General features: G+C 37.1%; 1 protein-coding gene across 1 annotated transcript; it reads right to left on the bottom strand.

Annotated features, from left to right (window-relative positions):
• Positions 1 to 10,605: 10,605 nt before the first annotated feature.
• Positions 10,606 to 22,704, bottom strand: RTF2 (replication termination factor 2). The gene is made up of 5 exons (XM_053715991.1): positions 22,585 to 22,704; positions 19,056 to 19,150; positions 15,670 to 15,763; positions 15,088 to 15,224; positions 10,606 to 10,717 (listed from the first exon to the last, which is right to left on the bottom strand). The coding sequence occupies exons 1-5, from the start codon at positions 22,696 to 22,698 to the stop codon at positions 10,606 to 10,608; spliced, it is 552 nt and encodes a 183-aa protein (XP_053571966.1). The 5' UTR covers positions 22,699 to 22,704.
• Positions 22,705 to 27,848: the final 5,144 nt, after the last annotated feature.

The raw sequence follows: 27,848 nt of genomic DNA, 5'->3' as shown, positions 1-27,848 counted from the left end.
CTATTCTCTAATTTGCTTTATTCTCTTGTCATCCTTTGTTGAAAAGCATCTCTAAATAGGCTCAGTAGCTGCTGATTGGTGGCTGCATTTAGATGGCTAGTGTGATTGGTTCACTCGTGTTAATCGCTATTTCTTCAACAAAGGATATCTTAAGAATGAAGCAAATTAGATAATAGAAGTAAACTGGAATGTTGTTTAACCCTTTAAGGACACAGCTTTCAGTTTGCTCAATTGTTTTATGACGGAAAAATTCCGTCATATGTCCTTAAGAGGTTAAAAAGGTATTCTCTATCTGAATCATGAAAGAAAAATGTTGGGTTTCATGTCCCTTTAATAGAAAATATTCTACTGCCTATTCAAAGTAAGCGCTATTGGAATGTCTATTGTGTATTTAATTATTATTTTCTACTGTATTTAAAATTAATTTAATTGTTGGCTAAATTCCTTTCAGAAGTATCAGTTTCCTTAAATACTGTACTTAAATGTTAACAAGAAACAAATCTATATTAAAAGAAGATATGTCCTATACAAGTATGGCGGATGTGCAGGATACTATTATAGTTATAAAAGCTCTATATTCATAGGACAAGAATAACAACATAAAATGTTTAAATGATGTAAAGTAAAACAAACTAATATACCCGCATTGTTTATTTTATTTGCTTGTCCCTCAAAATAACTAACGGAACTACAGAAGCTATGTGCCTGGAATGAAAGACAAAGCAAATTGTGCTAACCGTTTTAATGCATTTAAAACATTTATTTTGTGTGCAGATCTTTTGCAAGGCAGAGCTTAGTTCTAAATGTTATGTACATATATTACAAATGACCTTAATGACCCTGTAATAAAAGTGATAGTAGATGTATTAAAATGTGGTTTAGATAAGAGATTCTGATTTGTACCTGCCAACAGGTATTTGTGATTGGCAACTATTTACCATGCGTGCCAATTCTCAAGGAGCAGCAACAGGCCTGGCTTTTTAGTGATAAGGACAGATCAGGATTACTACTACACACAAACACTTGCCCTCATTAATCATGAGCTGCCTGTGCCATCCTTGGTTAAAAGTGACCTTTTGTGTATATATATATATATACACATACACACACACACACAGTAAACATGCTCAGCAGGAGCTGGTGCCTCAGAAAGTGTGAATATAAAAAAAAGACTGAGCACAATTTGAGAGAGATTTCATTTTTACTTTAGTTGCCTTTATATAAAAGTACTTCATCCTTCCACACTGCAGTTTTATGATTAACTTTGCATTCACTCTTTGTGAACAAATCCTAACCGAACACGTTGTTTCATCAACTACAATAAATTTGTTTAGGAGACAGTGAAACATAAGAATTTTCAAATGAATTGATTTGATTATTTTGACTGCTCTATTTGAATTGCAAAGTGAATCTTCTAGCATTCAACACACAATATCTCCCATCCAAAATATATGATTACTTGCCTTAATAAACATTTAACCATCAATATCCTGAATTTTTTTTATTTTCATCTTTAAAAGAGAGGGGGGAAAAAATTTGAAAAACATTTTTTATCTCTCACTGGGGAGTGGGGGAAAGAAAGACCCCCCCCAAGCCTCTTGTAAAGGTGTTCTTGAATCAATTAAGGAGGCCGAAATGATTGGGGTTGCCATTTCCCTTGTTTAGAGGAGAATTGCCTGGTATTTCAGAGCTGGGCTGATCTTGTTAGACACAATCAGACTGATATACTTCAGGAAAGTTGGGCTACAATTAACTCCAGGCCAGGCAGATTGCTTCTCTTTTCTGTTTGTATCTAAATGCAATTAACACTGATGCTTGCATTAACCGTGTCCTTAAACTATGAATATTACAAACCAAAAAGATGATACTACTTTTTCCCACCTGATATCAAGGTATCCTGTTACAGACCAAGAAATTGGGGGTATAATATTTTAGTCATATCTTTAGCTCTTTTGGTTGCTACATTAGTGGGTCCTTTTGGTTTCATATTTACCTTTAGATTGGAATTGATAAATTTCCTTAGGTGACAGAATTAAAATGAGAGATTACAATTTTTGGAGAATTTTCATCATCAGCATCAAATTTCCTAACATTTTTCTATACTAAGCAATCTACAATTTTGAGCAAATTACAATACTACTTATTTCTATGGTTAGCAGTGCATCATAAAGTTCCTCTTTTAGCAGTTTTTGTGAAAGGTTCTTAGATCGTTTACCTCACTATATACAATGTTTTTCATAGTACCAATCCCTTTTGCTTTTTCTCAAACTTTTTTTAATGTGAAAATGTAAATTAAAAAGGGACAGTCAAGTCCAAACAAAACTTTAATGATTTAAATAGAGCATGTCATTTTAAATAGCTTCCCAATTTACCTTTATCACCAATTTTGCTTTGTTCTCTTGGTATTCTTAGTTGAAAGCTAGACCTAGGTTCATATGCTAATTCCTTAGACCTTGAAGACTGCCTCTAATTTGAATGCATTTTGACCATTAGAGGGCATTAGTTCATGTGTTTCATATAGATAACATTGAGTTCATGCACGTGAAATAACGCTAGGAGTGAGCACCGATTGGCCAAAATGCAAGTCTGTCAAAAGAACTGAAATAAGGGGGCAGTCAGCAGAAGCTTAGATACAAGGTAATTACAGAGGTAAAAAGTATATTATTATAACAGTGTTGATTATGCAAAACTGGGGAATGGGTAATAAAGGGATTATCTTTTTTATTTTAAACCACAAAAATTCTGGTGTTGACTGTCCCTTTAAATTAAAGGGATACTAAACCCAATTTTTTTATTTCATGATTCAGATAGAGGATGCAATTTTAAGCAACTTTCTAATTTACTTACACCGCTTTATATAGCCACCAATCAGCAACTGCAACCCAGGTTCTGAACCTACATTCTTGCTTTTCAAATAAAGTAGCAAGAGAACGAAGAAAAATGATAATTGGAGTAAATTAGAAAGTTTCTTAAAATTGCATGCTCTACCTGAATCATAAAAGAAAATATTTGTGTTTAGTATCCCTTTAAGAAATGATCAGGAAGGAATGTTTCTCATATTTAAGAAATTAATTATACCGTTTACAAAGTAGTGCTAAAGCCCATTTGTCACGTTATTGTAGTTATAACAAATATTAACTTACACAGTTTAAAATATTTTCAGCGCTAAAAAAATATACTACCTAGAAAAAAAAAATATACTACCTAGAAAAAAAAAATATACTACCTAGAAAAAAAAAATATACTACCTAGAAAAAAAAAAAAAATTAGAGTCATGCTAAAATGTAATTTTTTAAACAAAGTCCAACAGATTTTATTGGGAAAGAAAACAAATATTTGCTATGGTTTCATTTGGATTGCAAGAGGTGATACAGATTTCTTCTCACAGAGCTTTGGAAAGGCAGATTCCCCAGGGAAGAGTGTAATGTTCCTGGTGAACACAAATAAACCATTAGTAACCAGATGCCTAGCAATTTGGTCACACGGGATGCTACATTCTAAATGGTGAATAAACTAAATGCTTTACGTGTCGTAATGAACTTGAGTAACTCAAGACGGGGGGAAAGGACACAATGGCTGAGATTTTTTATAGTACAGCAAAGTACTAGTACCTGCTAAACATGGATCTCTTTAGTATAATCACTTAAAAGGGACATTGTACACTAGATTTTTCTTTGTTTTGTAGATCTATTTATATAGCCCATCTGGTAGTGTTTTTATAAAAAATGTATAGTTTTGCTTATTTTATTTTTTTAAGAACATTGTGATGATTTTCAGACTCCTAACCAAACCCAACAGTGTCAGATGTATAGACACGTTTACAGACTCCTGTTTATGTTATCTGTCTTTTCATATGCAGGGAAAAGGGGAGGTAGGGAGTGTTTGCTCTTTTCTGTTAACCTTTCAGTGGGTGCCCCAGACTAACTCATCAACAGTGCTAAACTGGGAGCTTCTAAGTAAGTTTAAATTAAAAAAAAAAAAAAAAAAGATTTATAGTGGATGTTTAGATCAGTATCTGTGCATATTCTTCTTTATAGTAGTATCTATTACATGTAGTTATATGAAAATTGGTGTATACTGTCCCTTTAAGTCATCTTGCTTTAATTTCTTTATTACTGCAACAAAACTGCATTTAAAATTGGTTGCAAATATTGGAGAAAAAACACCCACTGTGATTCATAAATAACTAACTTTATTAGCTACAAAATACGTACGATGACACGTTATCATAAAGCTCGTCTACCAGGTAGGCCTTGCTGCTTGTACACAGTGAAGTGTATGAGAGCAGCCCACGCATCACTTACAGGGACTGAGAGGCTTCATTTGTCCCTATGAGAGGCAGATAATTGTACAAATAGAGTGACTGCCTGAGAAATAAGAAACCCTAAGAAATCCTATTGCAAATGTCAGATAGAAATGGTTATCACCTGCCCCAGTGGTCACCATGGAGTTTTTCTAGGGATAGGGAAGGGGGATATACATTTTGTCTGCTCCTCTGATTAAATCTAAATGGAATAAGACCCCTAATTTGAAAGAGGGAGACCCCTTGTTTTTAATGAATTTTCACATGCCCATCTAACTAGTAGGTGATCACCATGGTAATTGTGATCAGTTGCCTCAACTAGACACAAGGGAAACAATTGTTAAAGGGACAGTAAAGGATCAGAATAATGTTATATAATTCTGCACACAGTACAGAATTATATAACATTATTTAAGCGGTAACTTCAAAAATGTATTAGTATTTTCAGAATTTTCAGTGAACGTTGGACTTCGCTCCAGGATCTACTGAACGGGTCTTGAAAGAGTTGGAATAAATGTAATTTTCTCAAGACCCACTCAGTAGATCCTGGAGCGCAGTCCAACGTTCACTGAAAATACTTCTACATTTTTGAAGTTACCGCTTAATTAATGTTATATAATTCTGCACTGTGTGCAGAATTATATAACATTATTATGAACCTTTACTGTCCCTTTAAGTCTTTTAGAGCCTGAACACCCCACCCAATAAGCCACCCAAAGAAGAATGAGACAACATTTTGCAAAGAGCAAAGACCCCTCTTTCCACTTTTGAGTATAAATACCCCTCTCATTAGGTGGTGATTGCAATAAAATTGTAGTCATTTACCCCATGTGTTTACTTATGGGGCACAATATTTCCAAAAGTAAGTAACCTTAACCTCTAAAGATAGAATTCAACACTCAAAACCTTGAATGAAAGAGGCGACTATCCTCTTTCAGAAAATGGGTCTTGTGCCTCTATAGGTAGCAGGTGACTGTACTCATCTGTCCACTACATGACTCACAGGGGCTGATTTATTATGCTGAAAATGCAGTAGTTTCCGTGCGAGTCTCCAGCTGTGTAGAATTTAAAATACCTTTATTTCCATACAGGGTCCAGCAACATATAGCAAAATTTCAAGTACACACTTACCCCTTATTCATGGATGTGTGCCCGAAACATTGCTATATGTTGGTGGACCCTGTATGGAGAAAAAAAAATTCTTAAATTCTACACAGCTGGAGACTTCCTTTTCTTAAGTGTGAATTTGCTTTATAGTGAATAAGAAATGCTGCATTAAAGGGATACTAAATCCAATTTTTTTCTTTCAGGATTCAGATAGAGCATGCCATTTTAAGCAACTTTCTGATTTACTCCTATTATCAATTTTTCTTCATTCTCTTGCTATCTTTATTTAAAATTTAGAATTAAGATTAAGGAGTTCAGCACCCTGGATAGCGCTCACTGATTGGTGGGTACCTTTATCCAAGCTTTGTGCTGAACCAAAAATAAGCCAGCTCCTTAGCTTAGATTTCTGCTTTTTCAAATAAAGAAAGCAAGAGAATGAAGAAAATGGATAAGAGGAGTAATTTAGAAAGTTGCTTAAAATTGCATGCTCTATCTGAATCAGGAAAGAAAAAAAATTGAGTTTAGTATCTCTTTAAAAAAAAAATGGACTGCTATATAAAATGTATACCTAGCTTTACTTGGTACTAGATACAAAATAAATCAGACTGATGAGGGTTTTCAAGCTGTGTATCACTGGGTTATAGCTGCTTTTAAAACATATCTAGCTACAACATTTATACATGGACTAATGTCTAAGTCTAATATACTATGTGAAGTCCACTGTCTGAAAATGATCTAATAAAGCAAACGTTCCAGAGACAGGGGTGCTGTCTTATTCCCCAATATTCTGAAACTGCACTATCAACTAAATAATCCTTTGGCACTGGAACACTGTTTTATGGAAAACAGTTTTAAATACTTATTAGGAAATCATTACTATCATAAATATATTTACCGTCACATAATGTAATATTTTTGGAAGATGGATAGCTGAGCACATATGTTTATATATCATTGAAAGCTGATAATTTGCATTTATTGCTTAATGCTGTTATACCACCAGTCTGATTAGTGGTGTATATTAGTTAAACTAACAGGAAATGCACTATTGTGGCTCCCTCTTTTTAATCTGCATTTTGCTTTTTTTGTTTTTGTTATGTATGTTTTTCTTTGTGGAATAGGAACGCTAACATTTTTAACTGAGCTTGCTATGTTTTAAGTCAATACAAAGAGTACAAAATGTTTGAGCGCAATTTTCACAAAGAAGATTGTGTGTATGAATATTCAAGGCATTTGCTATATTTAAACAAATTCTTTAATGGATTACAAAATCGGCACTATTCACATTTTCTAAACCAAGAACTTGCAGTGATGTCACACATGGAGAAAAGTACAAGTAAAGACATGTTGCCATATCAGCAGAAAAAGGAATTATTAAAAAAATGTTGTTCGATGCGAAAACAATTATGAAATCCCTTCTTTTATTGCTCTACAGCTTAGATTTACCGATTTGCTAAAAAAGACAAATATCTTTAATAGAACATCTAAATAATAATAGTAACATCTAAATAAAAAAGTTATTTATAAGTAACATAACATCTGACACATTAACAAGTATACTTTTAAAAGATGAGTCATTTTGATTTGAAAGAACATATGTGGTATGTACCTTTAAAAACATTTTAGAAGTAATACTAATACAATTTACTCACAATACATAACCCTCATATCTGACTGAAGGCTGCAAGTTCCTAGCTAATCTCATGCTTATAAAGATTAAGGGCATGCATGGCAGTAGCAATGCCTTCTTAGCTTTCAACTAAATTTACTTTTAAAAAGTAAATTTTCTTCTAACTTAAAATGGCCCACATTTTCAATATATAAATACTAATGAAGAGGTTTTTAGATGTGCTCTAGCGGACTGTTTCCCAAACCATGTTCCCCTGTGTTGAATTAGGGGGATCTAGAAGAAATTGCACCAAAAAATATTTCTCTGTATGAAAAGTGAGGTACAGTGGGGCGATGTATAGGGTTCTGTAAAGGTATTATGCACAAAGACACCATTAAAGTTTCCTGGTAAGGGGTAATGAGTTCCTTTTTGAAGAAGACAAGACAAAACGTTCCAAACAAATCCACTTGAAAACACTGCATGAGCATTATTCAGTATGCAATATCAAAATAAATATCTAATACTCATTTTTGTTGCTAAAGCCGGGTTCAACAAATGTTTGTCACTATAAAGGGTCACCTAAAAGGGACAGTAAATATGATATAATTCAAAGTATTAAAAATATCACACAGTGTGGAATACCATTTTAAAAAGCCCTTTTTACACCCCCAAACATGTCTTTTTATTCTTTTCTAAGCTTGCAGGGGGTATTATACTACCAAACCCCTTAAAAGTAAAGCTCTGCTTTACCGGATGATAGTTTTCTAATAAAATCATTCAAATGTGTCAACTCAGCATTTACAGAAAACTAACACACATACATGCTTCACATATATATCACACACATTATGGTTCTGCAAATGTCTGTCTTCTCTCTTTTAATTTATGCAAATTATGACTCTTAGAGAAGTCTCCCTAAGTGTGATGCGGGAAGCCAGACGTGGACCCATTGCTCAGTGTGCTTAGAGGGATATGGCTGCACCTCACTGACGAGGCCCACACTAGGCCAAAACGTACGTCTGGGGCTTTGCCGTTTCCCTTGTTCAGAGAGGGATTGCCTGTACTGTTAAGTCAGGATCAGACTGATAGGCTACATGAAAGTTCTTCTCTGTGAAAGGCACATGTTGAGCAAAGAGAGGCTGCTTCTTGGGAGGTAACTAGTCATAGAACAAGCTATTATCCCCTTAAGGACCAAGGCCATTTTTCAATTTCTTTCCCTCAAAGACCAGGGCTATTTTTAAATTTCTGCGGTGTTTGCGTTTAGCTGTAATTTTCCTTACTCATTTACTGTACCCACACATATTATATACCGTTTTTCTCGCCACTAAATGGACTTTCTAAAGATACCATTATTTTCATCATATCTTATAATTTATTATTAAAAAAAATATAAAATATGAGGAAAAAAATGGAAAAAAAACAACACACTTTTTCTAACTTTGACCCCCAAAATCTGTTACACATTTACAACCACCAAAAAACAACCATGCTAAATAGTTTCTAAATTTTGTCCTGAGTTTAGAAATACCCAATGTTAACATGTTCTTTGCTTTTTTTGCAAGTTATAGGGCAATAAATACAAGTAGCACTTTGCTATTTCAAAACCACTTTTTTTCAAAATGAGAGCTAGTTACATTGGAACCCTGATATCTGTCAGGAATCCCCGAATATCCCTTGACATGTATATATTTTTTTTTAGAAGACATTCCAAAGTATAGATCTAGGCCCATTTTGGTATATTTCATGCCACCATTTCACCGCCAAATGCGATCAAATAAAAAAAAAATTGTTCAATTTTTCACAAACTTTAGGTTTCTCACAGAAATTATTTACAAACAACCGTGCAATTATGGCATAAATGGTTGTAAATGCTTCTCTGGGATCCCCTTTGTTCAGAAATAGCAGACATATGGCTTTGGTGTTGCTTAGAAGGCTGCTAAATGCCACTGCGAACCACACGTGTTTTATGCCCAGCAGTGAAGGGGTTAATTAGGGAGCATGTAGGGAGCTTGTAGAGTTAATTTTAGCTTTAGTGTAGTAGACAACCCAAAGTATTGATCTAGGCCCATTTTGGTATATTTAATGCCACCATTTCACCGCCAAATGCGATCAAATTTTAAAAAAAACGTAATTTTTTTCCGCAATTTTAGGTTTCTCACTGAAATTATTTACAAACAGCTTGTGCAATTATGGCACAAATGGTTGTAAATGCTTCTCTGGGATCCCCTTTGTTCAGAAATAGCAGACATATATGGTTTTGGCGATGCTTTTTGGTAATTAGAAGGCTGCTAAATGCCGCTGCACATCACACGTGTATTATGTCTAGCAGTGAAGGGGTTAATTAGGGATCTTGTAGGGAACTTGCAGGCTTAATTTTAGCTTTAGTGTAGAGATCAGCCTCCCACCTAACACATCAGACCCCCTGATCCCTCCCAAACGGCTCTCTTCCCTCCCCCACCCCACAATTGTCCCCGCCATCTTAAGTACTGGTAGAAAGTCTGCCAGTACTAAGATAAAATGTATCTTATTTTTTATATATATATATTTTTTTAGCATATTTAACCCTTTAAGGACACAGCTTTCAGTTTGCTCAATTGTTTTATGACGGAAAAATTCCGTCATATGTCCTTAAGAGGTTAAATATGCTGCTGTGTAGGATCCCCCTTAGCCCCAAACCTCCCTGATCCCCCCCCACAAACAGCTCTTTAACCCTCCCCCTCTACATTATTGGGAGCCATCTTGGGTACTGGCAGCTGTCTGCCAGTACCCAGTTTACAAAAAAATATATATTTTTTATTCCCCCCACTTTTCTGTAGTTTAGCTTCCCCCCCAAGACTAAACCCCCACCCCCTCCCAGATCACTTTGATTATCTAGTAAATTTTGTATACCCCCCTCTCTCCCTCTAAATTTAAACAAAATCTGTTCTATAGTGTAATGGTTCCCACCCGCTCCCTCCCCGTGCACGCGCCCGCCCGCCCGCCTCCCCTGTGCCCCCAGCGATCCCGCCCACCTCTGAACTACGTAATCCACCGATGGCCGCCCACCCGCGTCGGCTCCCACCCACCAACGATTGCGGCCATCGATGTCCGGTGCAGAGAGGGCCACAGAGTGGCTCTCTCTGCATCGGATGGGGTAAAATGTTATTGCAGTGATGCCTCGATATCGAGGCATCACTGCAATAACCGGAAAGTGGCTGTAAGCGATCAGGATCGCTTCCAGGCGCTTTCAACCCCAACGTCATACAGGGTACGTCGCTGGTCTTTAAAGACCAGTTTGTGCAAGAGGTACCCTGTACGCCGCATGTCGTTAAGGGGTTAAGCGCTTCTCTCTTTTAATACCATACTTCATCTTGGCAATTAGCAAATGTACAGGTGTAGAAGCATATTTATTTAATTGATTCTATTCTTGCATTCTAATGTTTTTAATGAAAATAACTTTTGACAAGAACTTTTTGTTGATCATAAACAATAGCAACGTAATGTTATCTCACTAACAATACATAATGCAATTAATATGTAACAGCTCTGTCAAGTGCTGCTTAAACTGTTGGCATTCTAAAAATAAAACAGACTTACCTAGAATAGTTTAAATGAGGGATACAATGAATGCAAAACCTACCTTATGGCACACGTCTGTTTTAATCTCCTTGAGGGCACGTTCAGAAAACACACAACCACATTGCTGTAGCACGCAAAACCTGCAGAGCAGAATATTTGTTATTTCCCCAACATTTCTTTATAACAGATATCAACTTGGTGTAGTTTATTGGGGCATTAATTTGTATACATTCACAGTATGTATATGTAATTAAAAAGGGGTACTAAACCAAAAAAATGAGAGAGCATGAAATTTTAAGCCCATTTTTAATTTAGCACCTGGGTACTACTTGCTAATTGGTGGCTAAATGTGGCTGAACCTAAAATGGCCCGGTTCCTAAGCTTTACATTCCTGCTTTTAAAATAAAGTCAGCAAGAGAACAAAGAAAAATTAATAATAGGAGTAAATTAAAAACAGTGTTAATTTTGTCGTCTACTAAAACTAGACTAAAATGACTATAAAAACTAAAGAAATTCTGATGACTAAAATACGACTAAAACTAAAATGACATTTTAGTCAAAAGACTATGACTAAAACTAAATCAAAATTTCCTGACAAAAAAACATTTTATGCAAGGTGTTATAATCAATCCATATCCAATTACTTCTCTTTTGTAAAAAATTTACGAAACTTAATTTTATTAAATTTTAAGATAAATAAAGACAAGTTATATACCACAACAGTTAAATCTGTTAAATCCGTATTGCATGTTCAAACCTTAATACCACAAATAAAAACAGGTTAATAAACCTTTACTCCAGGAGTATATAATACAATCAATTGATTCTTCCTATAGAAATAAGCATAACCCATGAATAATGGTTTAAGTTATGCTGTGCCTGTGCTAGCTGCAGAAACTTTTTGCTGTGTTGAGTTACTTGATTCTTGTTTTAATTATTAACAGAGAACTGTTAAAGTTTTTATACTGGGTAATATATTCAATACAGCCAATACAGTTTACAGTTTTGTTTTTTTATATTTTAAAGTTGCATTTCTGTTTGTTTATGAAACTTGGTTTTATTTAATTTTAAGTTTAATTAAGATGTTATATATCACAACGCTAAATCTGTGTCTGTATTGCATGTTTAAACCTTAATACCATAAATAATAACAGGTGTTATGTTTACTCCTGGAGTATATAATCAGTTTGCAAATTATAGAGAAATGCTTAAATAATGCATTACACTTTAACTAAACCCCTTAGATTTTAGTCGACTAAAATCTACTGGAGATTCAGTCGACTAAAACTAAAACAATTCAGATGACTAAAATACGACTATAACTAAAATGGCATTTTAGTCAAGACTAAAACTAAGACTAAATTGAAATTTGCTGTCAAAATTAACACTGATTAAAAAGTTGCTTAAAAATGACATGCTCTATCTGAATGATGAAAGAAAAAAATTGGGTTTAGTGTCCCTTTAAGCGATACATTGCACTCATACAATGGCTGAGGAAAAACCCTGGTAAATAGTTACTTTACGACTGTCATATGCAGCACAGACTTTGTTTGCACAGTTCAGAACAGAACTGTGTTATAAATGGGCACCTAAAAAAAGAGCATTAAACCACTAGATAGCCTGGTTACTCCTCACTATGTTATTGGTTTTCTTCCTGTGCCAGCAGCTGTCTTCAAAGCCATTCTCTTATTTTAACCCTTTACAAGTTCCTCTTAGCAAAGCTCTGCATCTTCACACTGGACGCCACCATCTTGATGTTTGAAAATTCTCGCAACCTTTCATAGATCAGTGAAATTGTGGTCTTCTTGACAAGCCGTATTGTGCACTTCAGATCAGCGTGTGCAAAACATTCTCCTATGCATGCTAACCTAAAGTGCCAGGTACAGCTCTCAAAAAAACGGTCAGTGATCTGTGAAAACACACTGCTTGTGTCACAGGATACAACATTACGCGCATTACAAGATAGAGGCGCCCGGTATAAAGATGCAGAGCTTTACCAACTGGCTTCTGTAATGCAGTAAAAGAAGAGAATACATTTAAAGGGACCTGCATGCACCGGAGAAGTAACCATTATACATTGTACTCAGCAGTTATGTCCCGTTAAACTGTTCACACATAGGTTATATGGTTGGGATAAAATGAACAGTACCAGGACAAATAAAATAAAAGCTATATCCGCACTTGGTAATAATAAATTTTTTGGTAAAACTCACCCAAACTGAACCATTTACGCTATAGGAAAACATGGACATGATATAGCAATACTGCATACAAGCTTCAGTTTTTGTAGTCACTGAACAAATCAGATAGCTTTGTGAGCTTGTAGATCATTTTTAACCCCTTAATGACCACAGCACTTTTCCATTTTCTGTCCGTTTGGGACCAAGGCTATTTTTACATTTTTGCGGTGTTTGTGTTTAGCTGTAATTTTCCTCTTACTCATTTACTGTACCCACACATATTATATACCGTTTTTCTCGCCATTAAGTGGACTTTCTAAAGATACCATTATTTTCATCATATCTTATAATTAACTATAAAAAAAATTAGATAATATGAGGAAAAAATGGAAAAAAAACACACTTTTTCTAACTTTGACCCCCAAAATCTGTTACACATCTACAACCACCAAAAAACACCCATGCTAAATAGTTTCTAAATTTTGTCCTGAGTTAAGAAATACCCAATGTTTACATGTTCTTTGCTTTTTTTGCAAGTTATAGCGCCATAAATACAAGTAGCACTTTGCTATTTCCAAACCCCTTTTTTTCAAAATTAGCGCTAGTTACATTGGAACACTGATATCTTTCAGGAATCCCAAAATATCCCTCGACATGTATATATTTTTTTTTTTAGAAGACACCCCAAAGTATTGATCTAGGCCCATTTTGGTATATTTCATGCCACCATTTCACCGCCAAATGCAATCAAATAAAAAAAAATCGTTCATTTTTTCACAATTTTGTTCACAAACTTTAAGTTTCTCACTGAAATTATTTACAAACAACTTGTGCAATTATGGCATAAATGGTTGTAAATTCTTCTCTGGGATCCCCTTTGTTCAGAAATAGCAGACATGTATGGCTTTTGTTGTTGCTTTTTGGTAATTAGAAGGGCGCTAAATGCCACTGCGCACCACACGTGTATTATGCCCAGCAGTGAAGGGATTAATTAGGGAGCATGTAGGGAGCTTCTAGGGTTAATTTTAGCTTTAGTGTAGTGTAGTAGACAACCCAAAGTATTGATCTAGGCCCATTTTGGTATATTTCATGCCACCATTTCACCGCCAGATGCGATCAAATTAAAAAAAAAAAAAAACGTTACATTTTTCACAATTTTAGGTTTCTCACTGAAATCATTTACAAGCAGCTTGTGCAATTATGGCACAAATGGCTGTAAATGCTTCTCTGGGATCCCCTTTGTTCAGAAATAGCAGACATATATGTCTTTGGCATTGCTTTTTGGTAATTAGAAGGCCGCTAAATGCTGCTGCGCATCAAACGTGTATTATGTCTAGCAGTGAAGGGGTTAATTAGGTAGCTTGCAGGGTTAATTTTAGCTTTAGTGTAGAGATCAGCCTCCCATCTGACACATCACACCCCCTGATCCCTCCCAAACAGCTCCCTTCCATCTCCCACCCCACAATTGTCCCCGCCATCTTAAGTACTGGCAGAAAGTCTGCCAGTACAAAAATAAAGGGTATCTTTGTTTTTGTTTTTAAAAATTTATAGCATATTTACATATGCTGCTGTGTCGGATCCCCCTTAGCCCCCAACCTCCCTGATTCCCCCCCCCCCCAAACACCTCTCTAACCGTCCCTCTCTGCGTTTTTGGGGGCCATCTTGGGTACTGGTAACTATCTGCCAGTACCCAGTTTGCAGAAAAAAATGTTTTTTGGGGGGGTTTTTCGCAGTTTTTTTTCTGTAGTGTAGATTCCCTCCCACATACCAACCCAACACCCCCCCCTGATTTAGCTTTTTTATTTTTATTTAGATTTTATAAACCTGATTACAAATCCTATGGTGCATATTTTCTGTAGTGCAGCGTTCCCATCCGCTCCCTCCCCGTGCACGCCCACGGTCATCCCCGCCCACGATCCCGCCCCCCTGCACATCTCCAGGGCCATCGATGGCCGCCACCCGCCTCCCGGTCCTGCTCCCACCCACCAACGAAGGAAGCCACTGATCTCCGGTGCAGAGAGGGCCACAGAGTGGCTCTCTCTGCATCGGATGGCCATATATGGTTATTGCAGGATGCCTCCATATCGAGCCATCACTGCAATAACCGGAAAGCAGCTGGAAGCGAGCAGGATCGCTTCCAGCTGCTTTCCACACCGAGGACGTGCAGGGTACGTCCTCAGGCGTTAACTGCCTTTTTTTTTTTTTTTTGAGGACGTACCCTGCACGTCCTCGGTCATTAAGGGGTTAAAGTACCAAATCTGTTTTGTTTTAAATAATTGACTGATTTATTTAACTCTCTATTGCTTTCCCTTTTCTCTCAATATACTGACCTGTGTTTCCCATTCATTTCCAGTCCTACCACTGGACATATAAACTGGGCACACTGATCATCGTAAATATCTCCTTTTGTGTTCTTTTTGTCCCCGGCCCATGCTGGATTTCCACTCAGGTTCAATGCAATCACATGCTGCCGAAACGACATAAGGCACTACATTATTTTAGCTGGAATAATTGCAAATTCTGTACAATCATAATAAATAAAATAAATTAGACAAATTAACAAAGAAAGAAAGAAAGAAAAAAAAAAAAAAAAAAAGGAATTTGTTGACCCCCCCCCACCAAAAAAGTAACAGCCACACAAAAAAGAATTAGGAGCTTGGATAAAAGGTTTACTTAAAGCAAAACATATCTAGGTTTCCTAAAAATTAATACTTCTCAGTTCATATTCCATGCATCTAAAAATAAGACCAATACATGACAGAAGTGCTAGGCCTAACTTCTATAATGAAAAGACAAGACTAAAAACAAATTATTACATTAAGCACTCTTCAAGAAATTATAATAGGGTATTAATATTGGAATTCTGAGAGAGACATAACAGACAAAATATCTGTATAATGAGAGATTCATACCTTGATGCTCTTAATATGAGCTGCAGTATCTGCATGTGGTTTATCAGGAGATTTGTCCAGCAAGAACTCAATAACAGCATCTTTGTTGTATAATCTGAGAGGAGGAAAATGTAAGACAAAATAATGTAAGTGTAGTAAGGCATCTAAAGGAGCAAGTCTAGCATTGGTTAAACACATAGTTACTGCATGTATACAGAGTCTGACTGGTGGCACCATCAGTATTCTGCTCTAGGCTAGTAGAGCAGAGCTGACTTTGACTATGTGTCTAACCCATGAGAGTGGCAAAAATACATAGATCAGTGCAATATTAAAAACATTGTAGCACATTACAGCATTGTATTGCTCTTTTATGTACCTTTATTTAAATAAAAAGTTATAATGCACATGCCTGGTGTTTAATGTCCTTTTAAAAGCCAGCTCCTTCAAAGACATATTCTGGTATCAATATTACTATCCAGTACATGCCTGCCAGAATACAATGTACTTACAACTGAAGGAAATGAACCCTGTTTATTTTACTACATCCTCTGAATTTTTATTCAATGTATCTATTATTTGGGAGGGGGGAATGTTTTTTGTTTTTTTAATGATGATTTACTTAATTTTGTCCCAGTGTGCTTCCTATGTTTCGCTTGGTTACAAATTGAAGAAGACTGGAAGACAGCAGTGCACAGGATCAAAACAGTATGAAAGTTAAAGGGACATCTTACTCAAAACTTGTTCCATTATTGATAAACAAAAAGAGCAGCATCTAAGCATAAGAATTAAAGGGACATTGTTCATTAGATATTTCTTTGCATAAATGTTTTGCACATGATCCATTTATATAGCCCATTTTTTTATAAATGTAAAGACTCCTAACCAAGCCCCACAGTGTCAGATGTGTACGCGTGTTTACAAACTCCTGCTGGCTCCTGTTTATGTTATCTGTAATTTAATATGCAGGGAAGGGCTGGAGGGGGGTGTCTGCCTCCCCCCCCCAACCCCTTAGTGTATGTGTGTGTATATATATATATATATATATATATATATATATATATATATATATATATATATATATATATATATATATATATACACACACACACACATATACACACATACACTATCGCCATAGTATTTTGTCGTTAAGACACTTTTCATTGTCTTCTAAGTATTGTTGTGGCTATATGGACATTGTGGTCAGAGTCAATTCGCAAGTCTATAAAAGATATATAGCCAATACACATATTTTTATAGTGTCATCAGGTGAATCAATTGTTATCATGCTCGTGTTATAAAACCTTACTTGCGGTGTAGCTCCATCAGAAAGTGATTTTACATACGCTGCTAAGCAACAGCTGTCCGATCAGTAACGGGTTTGAGCGCAATTTACAGAGCCGACGTATGCGTAGCTTTAGGTATAGCCCAAACATATGGCTAATTAGCATACTGTTATGACGTATGCTTTACCAGTGCTCCATTTCGATTAAGCAAGGATACAAAACGTTAGGCCTCTATCATATATGAAAATACTAAATCAAAAACTACTTTGTATTAGTACGGCATAAGTGATTCAATTAAAGGGACACTCAAGTCAAAAATTAAACTTCATGATTCAGATACAGCATGCAATTTTAAACAACTTTCCAATTTACTTCCATTAACAAAATGTGCACAGTCTTAATATTTTCACTTTTAGAGTCACCAGCTCCTACTGAGCATGTGCAAGAATTCAGAGCATATACGTATATGCATTTGTGATTGGCTGATGGCCGTCACATGATACAGGGGGAGTGGAAATAGACATAACTTTGCAATTTATTTTTAAAAAATATACGACTCATTTGAAGTTCAGACTAAGTACTATTGCATTTTCTTCTTATAATGCAAATCTACTGTATTGACTGGTCCTTTAAATTCTCAACATGATCTAGGTCGGTCACAACAATTGTCACGGTCAGGTTTAAGTAATGTTATTATCCATGTGCCAAGCCCCCCTAGGGGGTATGATCAGACCTCATGTGATAAAATCATAGGTCTGTCTACTGACAAGCGGCAATCACGGTTTTTATAGCATACCTTGTGTCAGAGTTTGTAGGACTCTTACAGCAAGACCTCAAGTTTTATATCATTGGTCTACTGTTTCACAAAAGGCAATCAAGGTTAACAATTAGATGGAGTAGCTACTAGAAACTTCATCCAAAGCCTTTAGTACCTTGATTAGATCTCCAGAGTCCCTTATGTAAGAGTCCATCCATCTGAGTGAGTCCCGATCACTTTAGCATGAATCCAAAGCAGGCCTACCCTTGTGGCAGGGCTAGAGGGGTACCCATCTAGGGCCCCTCGCTTTGAGGTGGCCCAGTATTACAATGGGTGAGGGTATGAGAAGGTGCAATGTACATCTGGTATTCAGATTTTGTGTTTATTGTATCAGGGGGAGTAATAGTGTTATTATTTCTATAGGGCACACTAAATTTTTGGAGAAGAGTAGGCCATACAGGGGGCAGGATAAACAGTGGGAGGGGAATAAGGGGCTGGACTGAGGCCCCAAAAATGTGTCTTGTCCAGGGCTCTGCAAATTCTAAGGATGGTCCTGACCCAAAGTATACTTTTTAGGTAACCCCTGATGGGATTAAATGAAGAGAAATAAGCAACTGAGGCTGCCTAACTCCACAGGAGAAACAATGGTTCTCCAAAATATTTGGAACAACCTACCTTAATTTTCAAAGCATTCTTACTTTATACATAAATCTGTATCTATATATCTTTATCTATGAAACAACTATTGCCACAGAGCAATTGCAAGCTAGCTAGAAGCACCTGACACACTGAGTATAAAACAGTTAAATGGATAGAAAAGTCAAAAATTAAAAATGTGCATGGCTGCATTTCTATTTGAAATAGAAGCATTTTTGCAATATACTTCCGTTAACAAAAATGCTTCTAGAAAAAATAATTGCTTTTCAACTGCATACACAAGTATTTAAAGGGATATAAAACCCATTTTTTTTTTTTCTTTCATGATTCAGATAGAGAATGTGATTTTAAACAACTTTCTAATTTACTTCTATTATCAATTTTTAATTGTTCTCATTGTATCGTATGTTGAAAAGTCGGGATGTATGCTTAGAAGCCAGCCCATTTCTGGAGCACTATATGGCAGCAGGATATGTGCGTATGCCGCTGAAAAACAGTAATAACATTCACTAGAAGCATTTATGCTAGTGACAGTATATTGCAAAAATGCTTCTATTTCAAATTTAAAAATGCACATTTCACTTTTTTACCATTCTATCCCATTAAAATCATCTTACCCAAGCTGCATGTAACTATTTTATAGGCTGTGATGCAATGGCTTAGAGTTTGTATTCCTTTAAAATATGTTTAAAACACTTGAATATTACCGGCCAAGTTCACACGCGACAACTGGTTTCTTAAGTTTCTCTTGGCTCAGGGTGCAGTAATACCAGCGGGCAATTAACTCTGCATTTCTATCAACCTGCATAAAAGAATTCAAAGTGTTAACATGGAAGCATGATATGGAATACAGAAAAGTAATGTGTTCTTTCCAATGCATGGTTTTACTTTTTAGAATAAAACAACAAAAGAGGCCAGCCACATTTAGTTATTCTTCAAACTTCAGTCACTGGCTCAGGATATCATATTTAAAGATAAAAACAAGATATAGCAGGTATTGTCATTAATTAAGAAAAAATATAATATATCAGCCTATTCTATATGTGTAAATAATGTATATATTACAGAAGATGCAAATGTGCTATTATAAAGACATGAATAAAATATAATATAAATGTCAAGTCATTTTACATAGAATACACAACCTGATCAATGGCTAGTACAATCTGAAGAATATAATGCAAGATTTAAAAAGGTGTTCCTATTTTTTTTTTTTATTATTATTTTTTTTTTTTTTAAATTTTAGATCTTCTTTCTTTTTAAATTCTCTTTGCACAAAGCTTTTCACAAAATACCAAATGTGAAAATACCAAATTTTCACATTATAGCACAAGAGAAATGCCTACCAATGTATAGTAATAATAAAACACTATATCAGGCATATCAACAGTTAAATGCTATATCTCAAATTTAAATTAAAGGGACAGTAAACCTTAAAAATAATGTTATATAATTCTGCACATAGTGCAGAATTATATAACATTATTTAGGTGCTATAGCCATAAAAGCATTTTTACCTGTTTAATTTGCTAAAATACGGCGCTTTTATAGACCCGCTCTCTGCTGAGCGGGTCTGTTATTTTTAGTCAGCGCATCGGGCCAGCTGTATAGTCACAGCCCGGCCCGACCGCGCCATAAGACTAAGTGCAGCTCCCTCCTGTGACAGGAGCGAGCTGCACTTAGTGCTATGGCGTGGTCGGGCCGGGCTGTGACTATACAGCTGGCCCGACGCGCTGACTAAAAATAACAGACCCGCTGAGCAGAGAGCGGGTCTGTAAAAGCGCCGTATTTTATCAAATTAAACGGGTAAAAAATGCTTTTATGGCTATAGCACCTAAATAATGTTATATAATTCTGCACTATGTGCAGAATTATATAACATTATTTTTAAGGTTTACTGTCCCTTTAAATTTAAAAAAACACAACATAATTTTACAGCTTTCTATCTATTAGGGAGTCTGGAGTTTTTAGGAATTAAAGGGACAGTTTACTCAAAAATGTTCTCCCCTTTAATCTGTTCCCAATAATCCACTTTACCTGCTGGAGTGTATTAAAAATTGTTTACAAGTATTTCCTTTACCCTTATATTGGCATTCGAAATAGTTTATTTAGCCTGTGGTATCCCCACCCATCCTGAAAGTTTTTGGCCTCGAGGCCAAGCTGTGTAACAAAGCCAGTAGAAGAAATTACACTCCCAGTGAGTTGTAGAAGAGATAAGGTAATAAAATGTTAATTTTCCATTGTTCTCTCCAAGTTATGGTGATTGGTTTATGAACAGATATAAGATTAAAGAAGCAGGTATATGTACACAATGTGATAAAGTAATGAGATATGACTATAACTACAAGCTCAACCCATTTTATTAGGTTGTGGCTTTAAAACACAAAATCAGATAACGTGTAAACACCGGGCCCGTCTGCTTCTCATACAATTTTAATAAAACATATTGTAAAACAGTAAAAACACAAACAAAAATGATAAGTAAGAAGCGCTCCACAGGGGAGCAGTATACAACTGGAAATATATAGCCATATAGATAACAACCTAATATAACGATCTATAGAGGTCAATACAATTTATTGACCTCTATAGATTGTTATATATCCATATAGATAACAACCTAATATAAAAAAAAAAATCCAGTTTTATACTGCTCCCCTGTGGAGCGCTCCTTACTTATTATTGTTTGTGTTTTCTGCTCTTTATTAGTCACTTAGGGAAGGTGAGTTTTAAGTAGGAACTTGTGTAAAACAAGTTATAGCACTATTTACTATTTTTTCTTGTATTAAAACAGTAAAAGCACAGCAAATATCCACCGTATTTGATTTACTTATAGTAATTTTGTGCAATTTGGGTAAAATGAGCTCAAAACATGGACGTTTGCAAAAACTAAGTAGCTTAGAGAAATAAAAAAATCATTGATAATAAATATTGTGAGTGCTCAGCGGTTTCGCAGCTGAATATTGTAACAAACGAAAACTTAGCTTGGCCTAAGGGTAAAGCGATGTGCCCGGTGTTTACACGTTATCGGTCATGTTTCTAAGAAAATGCACGCATGCGCACCAACTGTTCTTGAAGCACTCGATACGATCTTCTCAAGGGTCTGGCTTTCTTTAGCATCATAAAAAATTCTGCATGCGCACTCTCTATTATTGGAGAATTCGATAAATTCTCCTCAAGGGTCTGCCTCTTTTCAGATGAAAAATCTCAGGTGCGTGCTTGCATGCGCAATGGAGGCCATTAGTGTAATCTGCTTCTGGAAGTGACGTCATATTAGAGTTCTCGATGAATTGGATTCTCGACAGAACACAGGAACCAATTAGCAGCAGCTCCCACTGGTATATGTGTGCGTATTCTTTTTTCAACAAGGGATACTAAGAAAACTAATCACATTTGAAGAAAAAAAGTGAATTTAAAAGTGTCTTAAAATTACATGTTCTATCTAAATCATGCAAGTTTAATTTTGACTTTCCAATCCCTTTATGGTAAAAACTATGTTATAGTGTCCCTTTAACGTAAATGGCTCTAGTAAAATGTATATATTTTTAATTTAAATATGATTTTTTTGTTATATAAATATGATTATTTTGTAAATGCTTTTTTGATGAAAAATCTATTTAAGTATAGTTTCTATTTAAAGGGATATGAAACCCAAAAAAAAATTATTTTCTGATTTAGACAGAGCATACGATTTTAATAAAAAGTTTCTAATTTACTTCTGTTATTAAATTTGCTTTGTTCCCATGATACTCTATGTTGAATTGATACCTGTGTAGGCATCTGGAGCGGAGCACTACGTGGCAGGAAAAAGTGCTGCCCTCTAGTGCTCTAGCAAATGGATACCATTGTTGCCAAACTGCTGCCATAACTTTTACTGCTCTTTCACATACATAATAGACAAAATGGTGCCCTATTTAAAAGAAAATAGTCTGCTGTTGTCAGAGCAGCTACTGTTCAGATTTTAGACATTTGACAATCACAGCAGCACAACAAACGTTCACTGTAAGAACTGTGACCGCACCATATTATGGGTTTATACCTATACTATTATGTGCCAAGTGCTTTATACAGAAACCAGAAATGTAATCTACACATAGAAACATATACACAAGAAAATATATATATATAATCATACACACGTATTATTTGTGAGATGCACACGCATCTGCGTTTTGTTTACACAAATAATAACATACGCAGCATCACGAGGATGTTATCAAACAGGTCCCCTCTCACCTTCTCTACTTTTTTGGGTCCTTTTACCAGTTCGTGTCGCTTAGGTATAGTTCCACCATCGCAACCCATTTTACTCCTGCTACAACAAAACACCGATATTTCCGCAACGCACATCCGCTTCCGGTGTCACAGAAACTCGGCCATCTTGCTACACCTATATTGTGTCCAACCAAAAGCCAGGTAGTTCCATTCAGAGGCTGTTGAAATATACCTCTCTGATCTGATCCTCTAAATGCGAAATTCCTATTAGCCTATTGTATGTTTATATAACGAAATATTTACTTAAAATGTTTGTCACAAATAGATCAATCATATAGTGAATTTGTGTTTTTCAAAAGTTTGAATTTACCTGTTATGGGGGTATTATTTTCTCTTTTTGAACCTCTGGATATTGTGGCAGGGAGTTTCTTGGCCATGCAACGCTTATATAATGCGGTACATGGGTAGCAATATAATATCGCCCAATGACATCCCACATGGACTCCCACCCCTAAACCTAACCTTGAAGATCATTTCTGACCCCATACAAACTAGCCCCCTTATACCAACTAACCCTAACCACTCCCTGCATAAATTACTCTGACAGGAGACACCTAAAAATAAATATAACTCCTATTTAATTACCCCCTCCTCTAAGTTAATCCCCCACCATAAATAATCACTTTAGTGCATATCTCCCATCACCACTCAAGTTGTTTTCCAATCATCACACGCTGGAATTTATTATTTGTTTGTTCTCAGTGTTCTTTGTTTTTAATATTTTGGAATAAAGTGACTTTTTGTACATCTGATCCAGATGGTTGCCTATTTTGGCTTTAAAAATATGTTTAAATAAATACATGTTTCATTTAAAAATGCTAAAATCCCCTATATTAATACATAATTTTATTTAACACACTGTTAGCCAACTTCCTAACATATGGGGTCCTGAACCAATAGTTCAGAAGCTTGAAGGTCCGCAGATCAATATTTAAGAACCTTTAGAAACCGTATATAAATGTATGGCTATAGACAAATAATAATGTTTCCTAAAAATGTCCACTGGCAAAGGGTCTGGTTTAAGTAAAATTCAAGGTTATCCTTTATCTGCTGCTCTTCCACCTGGATGGCTTTTTTTAGTTGTAGCCACCTTGTTTGTCCACCACCAGAATTCCCCAAAGCACACATTTTTAGTTCCACTTTTTCTTGAGGCCACAATAATTATAGCATACATTATTCGTTTTGCTTTTCCCAGGGGCCACACATATATAGTGCAGAGAGCTGCATGTGGCCTATTGGCCATCCCTAGTCTTTGTTTCTGTCTCCTCCCCCTATTTATAATAGGAGGTTGGACATGGAAGAAGTAAAGTCAAAGATCAGCCTGCCCTTTATGTAATTGTGTTCATATTGAAATTTTAACTTTTTTTTTAATTTTTTGGAATCATGCAATCATTAATAAATAGGTTGTATGACTAAATGCATATATATAGGGGAAAAGCAACTGTACGTTGCTGTGTTGTAAGATACTATCATTACAGTGCTGTTGTATTGGATCCTATACAAGTATAACATGTTGCTACCTGCCAGTACCTAGCTTGCTATACTATTGGTACAGAGCCAGGTATAATAATTGGAGATACATTACTTGTAGTACCCATAGGTACACATTTAGCACATACTATAGTATTTAGACCACAAGTATAGACTACCCTCTTTATTGCTGATCCTGCTTATTTTCAGGACTTGATTGTATGATAGATACTGTAGATGAGCACTGCTTAGTGGGAAGACATGTAGGGAAATGTATGTGGGTGTGCGATAGTGTGAATATATAAGTGGGTGTATATATTCAACTGAATGACTGTGATACATTAAAATCCTATATAAGCAAAGGATGAGGCAGACGTCCTTAGGTGTTAAAAACCATTTTCTTTATTCAGTAGTAGGTAAAATCCATAACATCAAAACACAAGGATAAAATGCAGGCTGGTCTGACTAGTTTCGGCGTGGTGCCGTAATCATAAAGCTTGATTACGGCACCACGCCGAAACTAGTCAGACCAGCCTGCATTTTATCCTTGTGTTTTGATGTTATGGATTTTACCTACTACTGAATAAAGAAAAATGTTTTTTTAACACCTAAGGACGTCTGCCTCCTCCTTTGCTTATATATTTTATTGGGACTACAAGGAGTCCCTTTTTGGGCAGATATCCTTTTTGGGTCCTCACACTCAATAGCCAAGGCTGTTAATGCTCCGGGATATCCAAGATTCAGCTTCGTTTGCACATAGAAGCTGATTGGCCGACCGCAACACACCTTTTTTCAAACCCCCCCGCTGACGTCACACGCCGCATCCACTACACCCAGAAGTAAGCTGAAACGGAGAGGAGGTAGCGATTCAAGGGAGATGGTGCTTCAGCCATAGTTTGTCCCTACGCTACATGAGTACACCTCTGAGGAGTTCTAGCACTCGGGAATTGGGTGAGAAAAGCTTGACCACTGCAGAAGGATGAGTGATTTGATCCCTACTCCGCAACTGTGGATGCTGTTTAGATACAGGATTGGGGGCTGTGTGTTTAGGTGTTTGTATATTGATACCACCAGTACTGATTCAACAATTAAGGGGATACATTTCTTACTTGAATCCATACAAGAATACAATATGAACCAACAAATTAATACCCCATACCCCTAAATAAAAACACAACACTCAGGGTTTGGGAAGAAAAAACCGACCTCCCCCAACGGGGGGAGGGGTTGCTTTATTAACATAATTAACTAATTGAATCAATAACAACTGCTCCTAGCTGGCAAGATACCCTGTCCTAACAACCCACTAAGGGGTGTGGCCGCCCTGGGAATGAGGACGCCCTCATTCCGCCTACTTGTTTGCTCAAGGAAGATCGCCCAGCGAGCCGACCAATCCCTAGCCCCTCGGCGACTAGGGTCCTCCACGCTCACTGTCCCTTCCCTCTATCCTTGTCCTCAAATATCTTTGATGCCACACCCCTTTCCGCCCTGAGAAAGCATGACGCCATGCCAACTCCCAACTACCTACCGGGTTGCGGGGTCTCCAAACTGTATAGACATCGGTCCCCCAGCCAAAAGACTGTTAGTTCCGACGGGAGACCCCATACTACTATTACTGCCCATGGGCTTACCAAGGTCCACATGACTATGCAGCCCCCTGCCAAGGGAAACTAAGCCAGCTTAAATACGAACCGCCATCAATCCGCTTCATCGCCTGTAAAGGGATAACATAAACCACAGGGAGGGCTGGGAGGGAAGACAAAAAACAGGTTAGTGATTTACTTTCTGTTTACCTTTCCTTTTATCACTTCTGAATCTCCTCCCATCATTCCCACACTGTCAGAAAACAACACTCCCCCTTTAACCCTTTCCACTCTTTCCTTCCTTCAGAATAAATTCCCCCTTAATTTGTTTCGTCCCTAATTAGGTCCTACACTTTTCTAAGGGGATAAATTTCTTACTTGAATCCATACAAGAATACAATATGAACCAACAAATTAATACCCCATACCCCTAAATAAAAACACAACACTCAGGGTTTGGGAAGAAAAAACCGACCTCCCCCAACGGGGGGAGGGGTTGCTTTATTAACATAATTAACTAATTGAATCAATAACAACTGCTCCTAGCTAGCAAGATACCCTGTCCTAACAACCCACTAAGGGGTGTGGCCGCCCTGGGAATGAGGACGCCCTCATTCCGCCTACTTGTTCGCTCAAGGAAGATCGCCCAGCGAGCCGACCAATCCCTAGCCCCTCGGCGACTAGGGTCCTCCACGCTCACTGTCCCTTCCCTCTATCCTTGTCCTCAAATATCTTTGATGCCACACCCCTTTCCGCCACCCCAAAAGAGGACACGGTACTCTTGCCCCCACCTAACACACACCTGCCTGACGTTCTCCAAAAACAAGTCCATACCCTTATCCGACAGATGAACTTGATCCCTCCTGAACAGACTCACATCCTCAATTTTGATGTTCTCATGAGACACCACCTTACCACCTGCTGCTAATACTACCCTGCCTACATCCCTATTCAGCTTCCTCTTCACCCGGAAACCCGCTTTCCTGGTGGCCATATGTCTCCAAACATTCCTTGAGACAATCTTAGACCATATAATAGTAACCCCTTGAAATTGAGTCTGCAACCATTTGATGTCAGACACCATTATGTCCGACAAATCCCCCATAGGCATAGTCCCTACATCGTTGCCTCCAAGATGAAGAAGAATGACGTGCGGCTTGCCCCATCTTCTCCTAGGCTCCGCTACTTGCTCAGGTAAGTGCCGCCACATCATGCCTCTCCTGCCTAACCATCTAATAGATACCCTCGCGGACGGCAGTCCCAACTGCTGTCCTCCCGGCTGAGACGCAGCCCGAATAGCCGCCCAATGGATATATGAATGTCCGACCACCCATATTCGCCTGCAAGCTGCAACCTGACCTGAAAAACATTGACAACCATAAAGTCCTGGCTTCCCAAACACCCAACCATAATACCACATTTTCGAAAAAACCACAGAAACTCTAAATCAAACTAATGCTGACTAAGTGGCCTAATGTACTTTTTGTATTGCGCCGACGACCACCTCCCCAATGCCTTTATCTGCGCCTCAGACTGTCCTGCCATGGCCGCATCCGTAGCCGAACCTATCCGGAACAAATGCGGCGCCACGACTGCCGGATCCCATCCCAATTCAAGCACAACTTTTCTTAAAACTGCCTTATACTGAAACTGTGACAAATAAGAGCCATCCTCATGCACCAAAAAGGGGCCACTCACATCGGGCCTAACTGCTATGAACCTACAGCATAGCTGTACCGGACAAATAGACGGCTCCACCTGCGACAGCAAGTTGAGCCATCTACCCTTCCCTGCCTGATCTGTATTCGATCTAGCAACAAAAACTAACACCGCCCCATCCTCTACTCTCACATGCTCCCTCAACAATCCTGCACCCTGTAAACTTCTGGATCTGGACACCAACTCGCTTATTCTGAGAGCTGCAAAGTATGCTAACGAAAAAGCTACCGCAAACAAATAGACCTCAAACTTGGAATCACAAACACCATCTAATTGTCCTATCAGCTGCGCCAATCTAGCCCTAGTAATTGGTTCTCTCATATCCTTGCGTCTGCCCCCTAGCCTACGAACCCCTTTTAATGCGGTCCTAGCTATAAAGGTCCTGGTTACATCCTCCACCCCATATAATTTTGAGAAAAAAGCAACTGCAGCCACCTTACCTCCTATGACTCC

Source organism: Bombina bombina, chromosome 1 (assembly GCF_027579735.1).
Source record: "Bombina bombina isolate aBomBom1 chromosome 1, aBomBom1.pri, whole genome shotgun sequence".
Classification (NCBI taxonomy): Eukaryota; Metazoa; Chordata; class Amphibia; order Anura; family Bombinatoridae; genus Bombina; species Bombina bombina.
This window is presented reverse-complemented; position numbering and strand designations above follow the sequence as displayed.